At 38.2% G+C, this 14,399-nt stretch overlaps 1 protein-coding gene across 2 annotated transcripts; it reads right to left on the bottom strand.

The window, feature by feature from the left end:
* Window positions 1-189: 189 nt before the first annotated feature.
* LOC104427583 (cullin-1) lies at window positions 190-13,685 on the bottom strand. Of its 2 annotated transcripts, none has more exons than XM_010040658.3 (20): window positions 13,447-13,685; window positions 13,009-13,182; window positions 12,795-12,894; window positions 11,665-11,850; window positions 10,981-11,028; window positions 10,671-10,898; window positions 10,506-10,583; window positions 9,251-9,340; window positions 9,079-9,156; window positions 8,939-8,998; window positions 2,786-2,815; window positions 2,625-2,711; window positions 2,376-2,525; window positions 2,245-2,300; window positions 2,004-2,124; window positions 1,767-1,928; window positions 1,513-1,656; window positions 1,201-1,419; window positions 934-1,101; window positions 190-491 (listed from the first exon to the last, which is right to left on the bottom strand). In XM_010040658.3, exons 1-20 carry the CDS (start codon window positions 13,665-13,667, stop codon window positions 390-392), a joined length of 2,502 nt encoding a protein of 833 aa, XP_010038960.2. In that variant the 5' UTR covers window positions 13,668-13,685; the 3' UTR covers window positions 190-389. The 2 variants fall into 2 exon arrangements, with proteins under 2 accessions (XP_010038960.2, XP_010038965.2); XM_010040663.2 differs by having other exon boundaries at window positions 13,009-13,192; window positions 13,447-13,581.
* Window positions 13,686-14,399: the final 714 nt, after the last annotated feature.

Below are 14,399 nucleotides of genomic sequence, written 5' to 3'. Positions count from 1 at the left end.
CTGGTGAGTTCAGAGAAACCCCATATACCTATAAAACCCCCTATCTGGAGTATGAGAATTTCAAACTCACCACCTTCCCACTCTCACGTGTGAATGGTGACCACTGGAGCAAGCCTCCGAGTGGTGTAACATGTAGAATTTTAAGGCATACCTATTAAATTTGATGGAATTATCGAAGAACCATCACAATGGCACAGAGAAGTTTGCCAAATTGGAAAGGGAAACCTTAGTATTAACATGAAAAATATGCTGTTCCCGACATCCACAACCGAAGCTAACAACAGTAATTGCAAAACTTCATGCTGATTGATCCTCCTCAATCATGTTGACTATGCACCAACACTGACTATTCACAAGTATAACCAGCTCTCCCTTTCAGTTAGCTTATATTATGCCAAGTATCTCATCAAGATTGGATTATCCTTGTCCCTCTCTAGGTATTCTCGGAAGATCAAACCTTCGATCTGCTTCTTGATCGCTCTCACTTCCGGCTGCAAAACCAAATTTTAGAAGTTAGAGGACAGGGTGATTTTAGAGCAGCAACACGAAGTTAACATGAGAAAGCACAGTTTAAACCACTGACGCTTCCCACGAAAACCTCATGTAAGAGAAGCATTCATCATTCATGCCCATTGAATAACAAGTGCTAACCGCAAAATCGCTCAGTTTACCAATCTTGACAATAAAAGGTGTCAAGAGATGCATATGCAGAAAAGATAAAATAAAAATATTAGAGATACTTCAATAGCAATTTCCACTGCTCATACTAAAGAAAGAAAATGCTAGAAAGGAATGATCTCAAAGATTTGCAATTTGTTTTCTATATTAAGGCCATTGGTCACCATCTTAGAGTCCAGGTCTGACTGAATTAGCTTATATTCCAGACACGTCTACTGAGAACAGACCAAAAACAAAGAGAAGAACCAGTTGCACCTTGAAGAGGCGAGACAGCTGCTCAATACACTCCGCAACTAACTGCTGATGACTTAAAACCTTGCGCATCTTCATTATCCGCACAATTGAAGCGTCAATAGCAAATCGCCTATCTCGGTCAACATCTTCAATTGTCTTCCTCCTATCTTCTGCAGGTGGAAGAGAAATCTACAGCACAGGAAAGATTTAGCCATGAAACGAAGAGAGAAGGAAATACAAAAGGCACGCTTGATGAACTTAGGTCAATCCCACAATTCAAATGCAGACCTTGATTCGCCTCATTCTATCAGTGAACATTGCATTGAACTCAAACTCATCAGTGGCCAAGATTGTTTTTGTACTAGGGTACTTATTTAAAATCTTGTACTTTGCACAAGAGAGGGAATGCAGCACTCTCATTACGTCATTCTCTGCCATGTTTGACTGTGCCTTGATATCTTCATACCCAAATCGATCCGATCCATTAAATAGAAGCAGAATCGCAGCCTGGACAATCGCACACAATTACCAAACATTGGTTCTGAGAGACATTCCATCCAAAACATGCTAGCTTTCCATGATACAGAACTTTAGTCATACCTGATATGTTGACACGATTAGTTCAATAGTTTTCGGGTCAAAATTGCCATTAAGAGTGCAATTTCCCAATGAGTAAATCCATGTGAGTTTCTGGTTTTTCCTCCTCCTTTGAAAGAAATCTGTGAAAGCTTCCATGCTCTTTACCTGAAAGCAAAATAATTTGAAAAGTTCAAAGTCCTGGGGAAAAGTGTCTGCCTGGGGAAAAGTGTCTGATGTGATACTAAATCGAGCAGGGTCTACGTTTCAATAATTACCATCTCAGAGGGAAGGTTGAGATCAGTGGTTTTGGTACTTGGCCAGAATCCACTAGTGAGGACTCTCACTGTCAGATCTACACCAGGATTTGCAATTTTGTCACTCGAAAGATACTGCTCGAACTCGGTCTTGATATCCTTAGTCAATTCCAAATCCTTGACCTGCCAAAATCATAAGACACTCAGTGACGGGAAATATCATTACTGAGTCAAAATTTAGCCACAAAATACACTCACCATGGTCTCCATCTTTGAAGTGAAGTATCGCCCATATTGCTGCTTAAACTTAGTCAAGATCCACTTTTCATGATCTTCATCAACACTCTGATCAACAAGTAACCGCCGAAAAAGTTTTCTCCTACAAACCATTGAAGGAGTTTAGAAGATGTCGATGTTTCAATAAAGAAGGATTTGTATTGACTGATATACATTCTGAGCAGAGCCAGATAAAAACAGAGAGAAATAGGGTCAGATATACCTGTAGAATTCGGCAAATAAGTCTCTGTCGCCAACATAAGCAACCAATTGTACAACCTGAGGATAGACTATGTAAGGATATCTAACACTTCCAATTGATAGAAAATTCTTGAGAATTCCCAGACTCTCTACCTTTCCGAGCGCTTTCTCGACTGCTTCATCAGTTAGTTTCCCATTTCCACCTGCCTTCAGGATATTGTCACAGTAAATTGCTAGCATTTCCCCACTTGAGAGACCAGAAGGACCCCAGTTGAAGAAAGTCCTGAAACTTTCATTAAGGGCCTGTAAAAGGATCATAATGGATTAATTATTGATAACAAGAGATACTTGACATGAAGTGCTAAAAACATGTTTAACCAACCAACACAGTGCCAAACAAACCTTGTGAAACAGAAAGTGGTTTGAGAAACAATCGGTAACATATGCCAGATACTTGTGATGAAGCTCAATTATCTGCACCACAAGAACCTGAAAGATGCATTGCTAAAGTAATTAAACTCTCAACACAACCCCTGTTAAAAAGCTTTTGGCCAGATATTTACCTGCTGCCGTGCTGAGATCTCATCTGAAGCCTGTATGCATAGTAGGCAAATGTTCAAATTTAAATCAGAGGAAAATCACTCCACATGGTTTCAATAGTTTTGGCCCAAAAATCAGATGCTGAATAAATGTCATTGGCAAAAACAAGTATGTATGATACGTATAAGTTTAAGATCGGGACTTCTTCCCACGACTTGATTTCATTTCTCCCATTTTATTTTCTCCTGTACACTGCATGCTACACTGTTCAAGGGAAGGGGCAATCACTGCAGAAAGAGCAGGTGCAAGGCAAGGATTTAATTGGGTTCACGGGAGAAGAAGAGGTGCATCAACAGAAAATTTGCCAAACATTCTTCAACTTTCACAGTATAAGGCAGAACCTGGTTTTGACAAGAGCTTGGGTGAAAAAAAAAAAGTCCGTCTGAACGCATGCTGTCAACAAATTTATCCTGAAGATCCTATCCTCCCAAAAACATAAACATGAGAAACAGAGTGTTTGGATTTCATGCATTGCAGTGTAATCAAATTTCTCTTTCGAAATCCTTCCTACAATATGTCCCTTATGTACTAGCTACATTTTGTAATGGGACAACATATCCGAGGTTGTCTGAAATAATTCATCAATTACTGAGCTAGGAAACGAATAAGAAAGTTGATGACTCAGGGTCTCTTTGAAGCTGCATTCTCATCATGACCAGTGAATTCTCAAATTCATGGAAGAAAGCAATAGGCAATTGTAAGGACTACTCTCCTAAAAATTTAGCTTAATAAAGTTGAGACCAAGAAGTATTTCTGTACTAAGGCAGTCCTCTGCCAGCCATGTGCAGGTCCTGGTACCATCTTAACAGTGCTAAAAGTATGGAAAAGAGAGGGGAACAAGGTCCGATTTCAGAAGCAGGGTTCCCACTGATGCCTCACAAGATATGAATACAACAATACAGAAGCAGCAATGACAACCGCAAAGGTTTTCCAACTAATTGGGATGGTCAAATGAATCATCTCAAGCCATTATGCTCAATTTATCACCATTCGTTCAATAAAAATCTATGAAAGAAACAACAGGAAGAATATGCTTGACTCTTCAAAGAGAAAAATAGTTATCTTACAAACTTGAAAAAGATGACATAGGCAGTTTGTGTTTCAAGTCTTTGTTTCGATGGTTCAGTGGGTTAAAGAGTGAAGTTTAAAAGAACAACAGCCATTAGTGGTCATCACTTAGTATAAACAGATTTAGCATCTTTTTTTTCAGAGGGCAATGGTTATTCTTTCTTTTCCCCATTGACTCAGTACTTGTTCACGCAACACAGTTTCAGCTCATTACCAAGCAGGACCAAAGGAAAAAAGGACAAACTTTGTTTTCTGATTTGTTACAGTGTGAGGGTTATTATGGTCATTAACACCGATAGGGTTATTACGGTCATTAAGTATTATTTAATAATAAAAAGTGTGAGACGTGGAAAACCCTAATCAGTTTTACACGTTCTCCTCGTTCCTTTTGTCAATTTCTATATCGCTCTCTTTTCTTCTCCTATATTAATTTCTACATGGTATTAGAGCCACATCAACAAGCATCACTCAACCCAAGCCGGTGTTGGCCAGCCCTCTCAATTCTAGATTTGATGCCAATGAGCATAATCGGATATTTGGATTGTTTGAAACAAATTACAGTAGTTTACTGAATTGAATTAGTTGTAGGGATTTGAATTTGATAATTGTGCTGAAAGTTCTTGCGCTATATTGGTACACATCGAATTATGATGGAGAATAGAGATGTAGTCGCTGAGGTTGTGTCTACATCCTATAATCATTTGACAGAGAAGAAGTTAGAAGTGGTCACCAATTTTTAACAATGAAGGAAAATCGTGTTGTTAGTGTTAACTGGAAAAGAGCAACATAATCATCTAACGGGTAAAAGATCTGCCTTTGATACAAATTGGAATACTATGGATACTAGAATTCTTGGTCAAATATTAAACTCCATGGAATCTCAAATTATGGATTTGGTTACGTATATTAATATTGTGAAGGAGTTGTGGGACTACTTGAATGTCCTTTATTCTAGAGAAAAAATTTTCAAGGATATATGAAGTGTTCCAAAGATTTTATAAGGTTGATAGAAAGGACCGGTCACTTAATATTTTGCTGATTTCAAACGGATGTATGAGGAGCTTAATTCTCTACTATCCATTACTTCTAATGTCAAAGAAATGCAGGAGGAACGGGAGCAATTGGCTGTTATGAATTTTTTGGGAGGATTAGAGCAAGAATATGATGTCATTCGTTCCCAAATACTTAGAGAAGTTAGGGTGACTTCACTCACTGAGACATTTGCTTGTGTTCTAAAGATCTCACATGAACCGCCTAAGGATGCATTTTCTATAGGTGAGAACTTAGCCTTGGCAGCTCAAGGAAATCGTGGTGGTAGTTGAAGTGGTGGTGCTAGCAGTAATTTTGTTAGAGGCCAACCACCTTCTGCTAGCAACACTTATAGTGACATAGGGAGTAATACTAATTTGGTTCGAATTTGTCATTACTGTGGTTTACTTGGACATATTCAAAGATTCGGTTATAAGCTTCATGGAAGGCCCTCTCAACAAGCTATAGCTAATGTAGCCAATGTAGTAGAATATAGTGCCTCTTCACAATTCACTGCGCGAGGAAAGTTGATCAGAATGTCGGAGGAGGAATTTGCTAGGTATAATCAACTCCAGATTTCTCAACTAGTTTCATAGTCCTCTTCCATAGCTACTTTTGTTCAGACAGGTAATGCAAAAGCGTGTCTTTCTTCTATCTCTCACCCCCGGGTCATTGATTCATGTGTTACCGATTATATGACTAGAGTCTCAAGTATCTTTTCTCACTTTCATGAGTCTATATCTAATGTTACATTAGCCGATGGTTCTCTATTCACAATGAAGGGGATAAGCACAATTCCCCTAACATCCTCCATATATTTATCTTTAGTCATGTATCTCCTTAGTTTTCCGTTCAACCTTATGTCTATCAGTCAGCTTACCAAAACATATGATTGTTCCTAACTTTCTATCCCAATTTATGTGTTTTTCAAGACATGAAGACGAGGAAGACAATTGGTAAAGGACATATGTCAGGGGGGCTATACTTGCTTGATGATAGCACAAGTGTTGTTTGTTCCGCAGCTTCCCCATATCAGATCCATTGTCGTTTGGGCCATCCATCTTTGGAAAGTTTAAAGAAGTTAGATCCCCAGTTTCAATCTTTATCTAGTCTTGAATGTGAGTCATGTCAGTTTGGAAAATTGCACCGTATTAATTATCGCTCAAGAGCCAATAAATAAGCCTCTCAGCCATTTGTGTTAGTTCATTATGATATATGGGATCCTTGTCCTACTCTTTTTAAGTTGGGTTTCAAGTACTTCGTTACTTTTGTAGATGACTATTCAAGAGTTACTTGGCTATATCTAATGAAAGGTCATTCTGAGTTATTTTCTATATTTTGTGCATTTGTTAACAAAGTACATACTCAATTTTCAGCTCATGTTCGTACTCTTTGAAGTGATAATGCTAAATAATATTTTTCTAATCTTTTTTTCTGAATTCATGACCTAATGGGGCATCCTTCATCAATCTTCTTGTTCGGATACACCACAGCAAAATGGTGTCTCTGAACGAAAGAACGGTCACTTACTAGAAGTTGCTCAATCATTGATGTTTGAAATGAAGGTAGACAAATCTTTTTAGACCGATGCTATCATGACCGCATGCTATCTTATCAATCGCATGCTGTCCTCTGTTCTTAAGGGTGCGTCACTACTCTCTTCTTTTTCCTTCGGAACCCTTGTTTCATTTACCACCTCGTATATTTGGCTGTGTCTGCTATATTCGTGACCATTATCCAAGACTTTCCAAACTAGACCCTCAATCTCTTAAATGTATTTTTGTGAGGTATTCTCGTACACAAAAGGGATATTATTGTTACTGTCCTTCTTTGCATAAGTATTTCACTACTGCAGATGTTTCTTTTTTTGAGTCGACTATTTATTCTGATGAACCAATGGAGCCTCCTACAATGGATGATGATTCCTTTACATGTCATGATGAAACCCACTTCGGATTCGCCTCCAATCCATCCACCAGTTCACCATGTATACAGTAGACGTCATCATCAGTATGTGGAGCCCCCTGCAGATGCACCTCCACCTACTTTGTCTTCTCCATGTTCTAAGTCTGAGGTAAGCCTATCACATACTAATATTGATATCCCTATTGCTCATCACAAAGGGGTTCGCAATTATACCCAACATCCTATTCCGGTCCGTATGCTTTTTTTTGAGCTAGTCTAGATACTATTGATAAACATCTTACTCCTAAAACTGTTGTTGAAGCATTATCTAGTCAAGGCGGGAGGACGGCTATGGAGGAGGAACTAACAGCGCTTGACCAAAACAAGACTTGGAATCTTGCTCCTCTACTTGAAGGAAAAACTACTATTGGATGTAAATGGGTGTTCACTATTAAGGTTAATCTTAATGGTTCTCTTGCTCGCTTCAAGACTAGATTGGTTGCTAAAGGTTATACACAGGTTTATGGGATTGATTGTGTGATACTTTCTCTCCAATGGCTAAGATGACCTTTGTTCGTTTTTTACTTTTGTTGGCTGCTTCTGCTTGTTGACCTCTTTTTCAGCTTGATGTTAAAAATGCATTTCTTCATGGTGATTTAAATGAAGAAGTGTATATGGAGCAACCACTTGAGTTTGTTGCTCAGGAGGAGTTTGGTCATGTTTGTTGTTTGAAGAAATCTTTACATGGTTTGAAACAATCTCCTAGAACCTGGTTTGAGAGGTTTACAGAAGTAGTGCTCCAGTTTGGATTGTTTAAATGTTGTGAAGATCATTCTATGTTTTATAGTGTTTCGGGAGCTGATCAGATATTTCTTGTAATTTATATTAATGATATTATCTTAACTGAAGATGATTTTATAGGGATTGATGAATTGAAATTGCATTTGCAACAACAGTTTCAAACAAAGGATTTGGGACGACTTAGATATTTTTTGAGTATCGAAGTGATACGGGCAAAGAAATGTATCCATATCTCACAACATAAGTATGTTTTGGATTTGCTTAGAGACATAAGTATGCTAGGAGCAAAACCCTTAAATACACCCATGGAAGCTGGCTCAAAATTAATGGCAAATGAAGGCGAACTATTGAATGATCTAGAATGGTATCAAAGGCTTATTAGAAAATTGAATTATCTAACTGTTACTCGACCTGATATTTCCTTTTCTGTGAGTGTTGTGAGTCAAATTATGTCTTCTCCTCATACCTCTCGTTGGGATGCTGTAGTCAAAATTTTGAGATACTTGAAGAAAACTCCAAGTCATGGTCTTTTCTTCGGTGATCATGGTCACAGAGGAGTGGAAGCATTTTCGGATGCTAATTGGGCTGGTCTCCTACAGATAGAAGGTCTACTTCGGGTTACTGCACTTTTATGGGAGGAAACCTAGTATTTGGAAAAGTAAAGAAGCAAAATGTTGTGGCTAGATCCAGTGTGGAATCAGAATACAGAGCTATGGCTCAAGCTACTTGTGAATTAATGTGGATACGTCGGCTATTAGTTGAACTTGGATTCGAAGATCTTGCGCCGATAAAATTGTGGTGTGATAATCAGGCAGCAATTCATATTGCTTCAAATCCAGTATTCCATGAGCATACCAAACATATTGAAGTTGATTGTCACTTTATTCGTGAGAAGCTTCAGGCTAGAATTATTTCTACTAGTCATGTTAGAACTAGTGAGTAACTAGCTGATATTTTCACCAAGTCTTTAGAGAGTAGTAGAGTTGAGTATATTTGTAACAAGCTAAACTGCTTGATATCTATGCTCCAGTTTGAGGGGGAGTGTTACAATGTGACGGTTATTATGGTCATGAATACTGATAGGGTTATTATGGTCATTAAGTATTATTTAATAATAAAAAGTGTGAGACGTGAAAAACCCTAATCAATTCTACACGTTCTCCTCGTTCCTTCTGTTAATTTCTACATCGCTCTCTTTTCTTCTCCTATATTAATTTCTACATAATTGAAAGAACCTTCCATTAGACGAATGTAATGATAGAAATCAGCAGCAGTGTACTTTGAGCTACTTTAGCAAAATGCATTTGACAAACCTTGTTGCTTGCAGCATCTTCACCCTGCGAGACTAAGGCTGTGCCTTCAGCAATAACATGCTGCCAAAAGAAAATGGAACAAAATTGCCGCAAACCATGATCATATAAAAGCAATTACAAAACTAAGACAAGATACAAACCTCTTTAAACATATTGGCTACAGGCTCCAAGAACTGACATATTTTATGATTACGGTACATCCTCGTAAGATCCTCCATCTAGATTTCAAACTAAATAGTTAGAAATTATTAAACGATACACATTCCTCAACTGGTTGGTAGATTATTCATGTATCCCAATGCTAGGACACACCTTATTATCTTTAACTAATGCAAGCGAGTAAGACAGCTCCATTTCAAGTAGCTGTTTTGAGTAGACTGTGAAGAGCTCGTGATGGACTATCTACAAAGTACAGAAAGATCCTTTAGTTTGCACAGCAAATGAAGAGCTCAAAGGTGACCTCTTTATGAAGTACAGAAAGATCATTTAATAAGATCATAGCGAAGATGTCTAATAGTATCCTGCATATAGAAATCTAAGAAACCTTCAACTGACAAGTAGCATGGAAAGGCTTATATCATTATGTTGTGTTTGTTTCGCTGACAAAGGTTCCTTGAAATGATTTTCTAGACCTTCATGTTTTAGGTTCGATACAATAGATAGTCAACACAAAAGAATTCACAGACAAAGATAACACCCATACTTAGGATTATAAGAATGGAATTCCATCTTCAAAAAGAGGGAAGTGTTTCCAAGATATAACAGTCTTCCACAGATGCTCACAGAGAGCTTCAGTCTGAGCTCTCTCTCTTCTCTCCCTCCCTCCCTCCTGTTCTACACTTCTCTTGAGTATTTTTTGTAGCTTTAGTTCACCTCATTGCAAACTCAAACCTATTTTATCTTCTTCAAATTGATTTCAAAATCAACTTTAAGTCTTCACATATAAGAAAACTCGATATGCCATAGGCCTGCTGGATTAAACCATCATCTGTCATATGATTTTTCCCTTAGTCATGTGACTCATATTGTCAGAGGATGGCAAAAGAAGGTGTTTGTTAGACACCAAGCTAGGATGTTCGTCTTCACGTCTATATATATTGCATGCTTTAATTCTTTTTTCTGGTGTAGTAATAGGGAAATCGTAATGTCATACTCTATACAAGCAATTTAATATTATTGTGATAATTCATTTTAGGAACTCAATATTATTATAACAGAGAATTAATTTCGAAAGCAATCAAGCACTGAAAAACTTTTTCTGTCTCACTTTCAAATACAAAACTAGACAATGAAAAACTAGTCGTGTTCCCTGAAAATGATTATGGTGAAAAAGTTTTCCTCCTTCATGAAGTTTTTCTGCAGAACAATCTCACTCTAATTTACAGGCATATCAACAGTTTCGCATATAATTAAGTTCCTAGCATTTCAGTTCAAGGCACAAGTTTTTGCTATTAATTTTGCTCTTTTTCAAAAGGTTCATTAGATCAATTGAAAATATAAATGCACATGAGTAATAGGAAAACCTAAGAAAAAACTAACTTCTGCCAAGTGCCAATTATATTCTAACCTCCATCAACTTCCGCTCACTCCTTGATAATAGAACTTGTGAGATTATTTCTTTCTCCTTTTTTAAGCATTCTTCGACCTGTAAAAAATTAAATTAGGTGTTATAAAGTGCAGAGAAATATTGATATTCCCAGTTCCATACATAGAATGCACTTCTACCAGTTACCTTTGACCAGTAACTGTGACATATATCCTCCACGTGACTGTAGTCCTGCCCGATCCAACTTGATGCCTTACGAGAATAATAGATCCTAGTTTCCTCAAGCAAATATACTTCAAAGTTTTTTTCATAAAAGTCACTTTGTATTTCTTCGATTCCACATTCAATATAGACATCTAAGACATTCTTCAGCAAGGATTTGTCAACTTGATTGCCATCACGGTCCTGATTAATCTGTTCCAAAAACATGAGATACTAAAAGTGATCTACTATGCTCTGTGAACTAAATAGGTGAACTGTCATAAACGATGCTTACCAGTGCAATTACTGCATCTCTAATTTCAAGTTTTATTATTTGGAAGACCTGAAATGATAAACAATGTGAAAGTTTCAAACCACACAAATTAGAAAAAGGAAGGCTCCGATGAAATTCTAGGCTCAAGTTAGGGATTGTCATTCCATGCAATGATTTATAAAGCTGACCGAACTGGCCCAGTAACAGGTTCACGGTTGGTTTGGTATGGTTAATAACCTTAAACAAGAGTTGGTCAAAACTGATCAAAGCAGGGTTTGAGTTTTGACATGGGTGAAGCAGCAAACCACAATTAAATCAGGTCAATTAGAGCAAATCAGTCTCACCAAAAGAAAAAAAAAACTGGAAATTTCACACAGTTGAATTGGGAACCAAAGGCAGCCCAAGAGATGGGGATTCATGCAGCAAGCCACTCAGCTGTGGCTTTGTTTCCTACTCTTAATAATTTTTGTTTCTTCATTCTTTTATTGGAGAGAGAAAAAAGTATGAGCATCAGATCTATAGATTGGAAGATGATGTGAATGCGCGCCCCTCCACCATATTCATTTTGTATTACATATGCAATGAACATATTTATACTGTTCATGGGTAGAAACGAGGAACTAGAGCCCTGACAGGTTTTTACGCTGGTATGGTCAAGGGAGCATACAACTTAGAGGTAATTTGTGCTACATTGAGGTGGCTTACCTTACTTCTGAAGCAACTAATTCCGATGTCCCTGAGTGAAGGCAAACTTCTCCGGGAAATAAAATAGCGGTCAAGGTAATGAAAAACTCGCGCAAGCCATCTAACCATCACTTTATGATTCTCCCATCTTTGCACAAACTCCTTCAGCAGAAACTCATTGTGTTTACATCTTAAAGATGGCAACACCTTCAGCAAAAAACAGAACAATTTGGCTTTGTCGTGAGAAAGTAAAATCAGACAAAAGAGGATAAGATTAAGTTGAAACTGCATTTTCTTAATGATCTGGAAGAAAAAGCTCTAAACTATTAGTACAACCCATCAACCGATTGAGCATCATCTTTTAATTTGAAGAACAGACTTCTTACTCCACCAAAAAGGGCCAAATGTCGATGAAACTGTCTTTCACTTGAAACTTGGTAATTAAAAATTAAATCTCTTGTTTGTAATTGACATGATAGATAGTCAGGCAATGACATGATCAATCTAAGGGCATGCTTTTCACAAACCCGCAGGAGACAATGTCATCACTGAAGTAGGCCTGCAACAATGATCCAGGTACGAGTGTCCCTTTATCTAAGTTGGAGGCAAAAATAGTATAACACAAGGAATGCATGAGCACTAAATACCCAGAACTTAATAATTTTAGTCAGTATACCCCGTATACAGTATACTGCACAAAGACACAGTGATCATGTCATAGCGTTAGTTCCTCTGTTCCTTTTCTAGTATGCACCTTCACACATGCATGAGAGAGAGAGAGAGAGAACAAATTCTAAGTTAAAACTTCCATTGCCCTAAAAGAGTACAAATGAAGCAGTTGCTAAATAACTGTTCAAAACGTCATCGAATCTAATAAGAGAATATTAACGGTCAGCATACTGAATACTAAATTTGCTGCAAATACAGAAAAATCTTATCATCAAGGGTTCAGAATCCACAAATGTGCCTGCTTGCTCAGTAATAATGAAAGCTGACATTTAAATCTCTCAGGCAAATAATCAGAAGTTTGCACCACTTACATGTTTTTGATATTTATCATTCGATGAATAGCTCTGTATAACATATGGATACAGCATAAACCAAGATCATATCATAGACAAAATGACAAGAACAAAGTGCAGGATTCTCACCGTCTGGAGCAGATACTTTATAATCTCCTGCTCATATCTGTTGTAAAGCTGCTGAGAATAATCATGGGGCGGCTTTTGAGTGCACATGTTGTAAACACTCCTGCAGTTTCAATTCCATTAGGGAAAACAATGGAAAAAAGAATCCCATCAGCCAACATTGAACAAAGACAGTAATTAGCAGCTAATCGAGGGCCAAGAAAGGCTGAGTAATTACGCATAAGTCATCATGAAATCGTCTGCGCTCATCGGCGTGTCGTCACGCCCCTCAATAATGTTCTTCAGCTTCACTAGCCCCTGTTCCACATGCCCCCACCCCACATCGAGGTCCAGAGGAGGAGTATTCATTGCCGCAGGAATAACACCCCCGCCACGACCAACACACACACACCTATGACAAGCTTGATCAAAGAAACCACCAGACATCAATCAACAGTTCGCCCGCGCGGCATTTCTTGTTTCTTGCAAGAGACAACTCAGCAATTTGCCGGGTGCAAGCAATAACTTTACCAACTACGACGTTAACTCGGTGAAAGAGAGACTCAATTACACACGTGCCCATCTGGGCAAGTCGCAGAAACTCTCCAAGAGAGACCCGCGAAGAGAATTTCCCGGACGGCATGAACGGAGGCGAATCAGGGGAATCTGTACTTACTTCCCGGAAGAAGAGTGTGGGAATCGCTCAGCTTGATCGGCGGCCCGCGGAGAAAGAGGGGCTCCCCTCGTGGGGCGGCGGCTCTTCGAGGTGGGTTCGGGCCGGAGAAGCTTCCCGCGGCCGGAGCTGATGCCGGCGACGAAGCGAACGGCGAGTGCCTCTTCGGTTCTTGCTTCCGCGAGGCAGTGCAGGCTGACGAAGGAGGTGGTGCCCTTCGGCATGTTGACTCGAAATTGCAATTATGTAGAATGTAACGGCAAAAGACCCCAAAAACGAGACAAAAACCATTTAATTGGATACCAGATACGAGACTTAATTACCTGAGGTGTCATCCATGCCCCAAAAATTGAAACCTCGAATTGTTAGAAAAATGTGAGGTGTTAGAGAATTTCATGTGAATCCCGTCAGTTTCGACGGTCCGATTCAATTTAGCATCTATATCATGTTTATGGACTGATTTATTAGATATCAAGTATAGCCGACCACCGTTTTGTTTCTCGAAAGTATTTGGAAAAAAAAATCGATACGATTACAGTTAGATTGAGAAAATAATTATGTGCGGTGTTAGGGAAAGTATGTCTTAATCGAGAAAAGTACACTAATTGACGAGACCTATATAAAGTAGAATATTAACAGAGAACTTCAATATTTAGTAATCAATATTTGGTTCTACTTCATAATTGTTGTTTTCAAGTCAGGCAAGCAATGTGTCTAAGAGTCTAAGACAATGCCAAATATTGGGGAAATGTGTTTAAAAAGCCCTAAACATTTTGCATTTAGTGTTAAACATTTTTTTTGTACAAATTAAGTCCTAAACTTTTCACATTGTACCAATATTCGGTGCTACTTCATAATTGTTGTTTTCACGTCAGGCAAGTAATGTGTCTAAGACAATACCAAATATTGTGTACATAACTATTTTTCAAATGTTACTCAATTTTTAAGGTTATTTC

This window comes from Eucalyptus grandis, chromosome 2 (genome assembly GCF_016545825.1).
Source record: "Eucalyptus grandis isolate ANBG69807.140 chromosome 2, ASM1654582v1, whole genome shotgun sequence".
In the NCBI taxonomy this organism is placed as follows: Eukaryota; Viridiplantae; Streptophyta; class Magnoliopsida; order Myrtales; family Myrtaceae; genus Eucalyptus; species Eucalyptus grandis.
The sequence above is the reverse complement of the archived record's forward strand: the minus strand, read 5'-3'. Positions and strand labels throughout refer to the sequence as shown.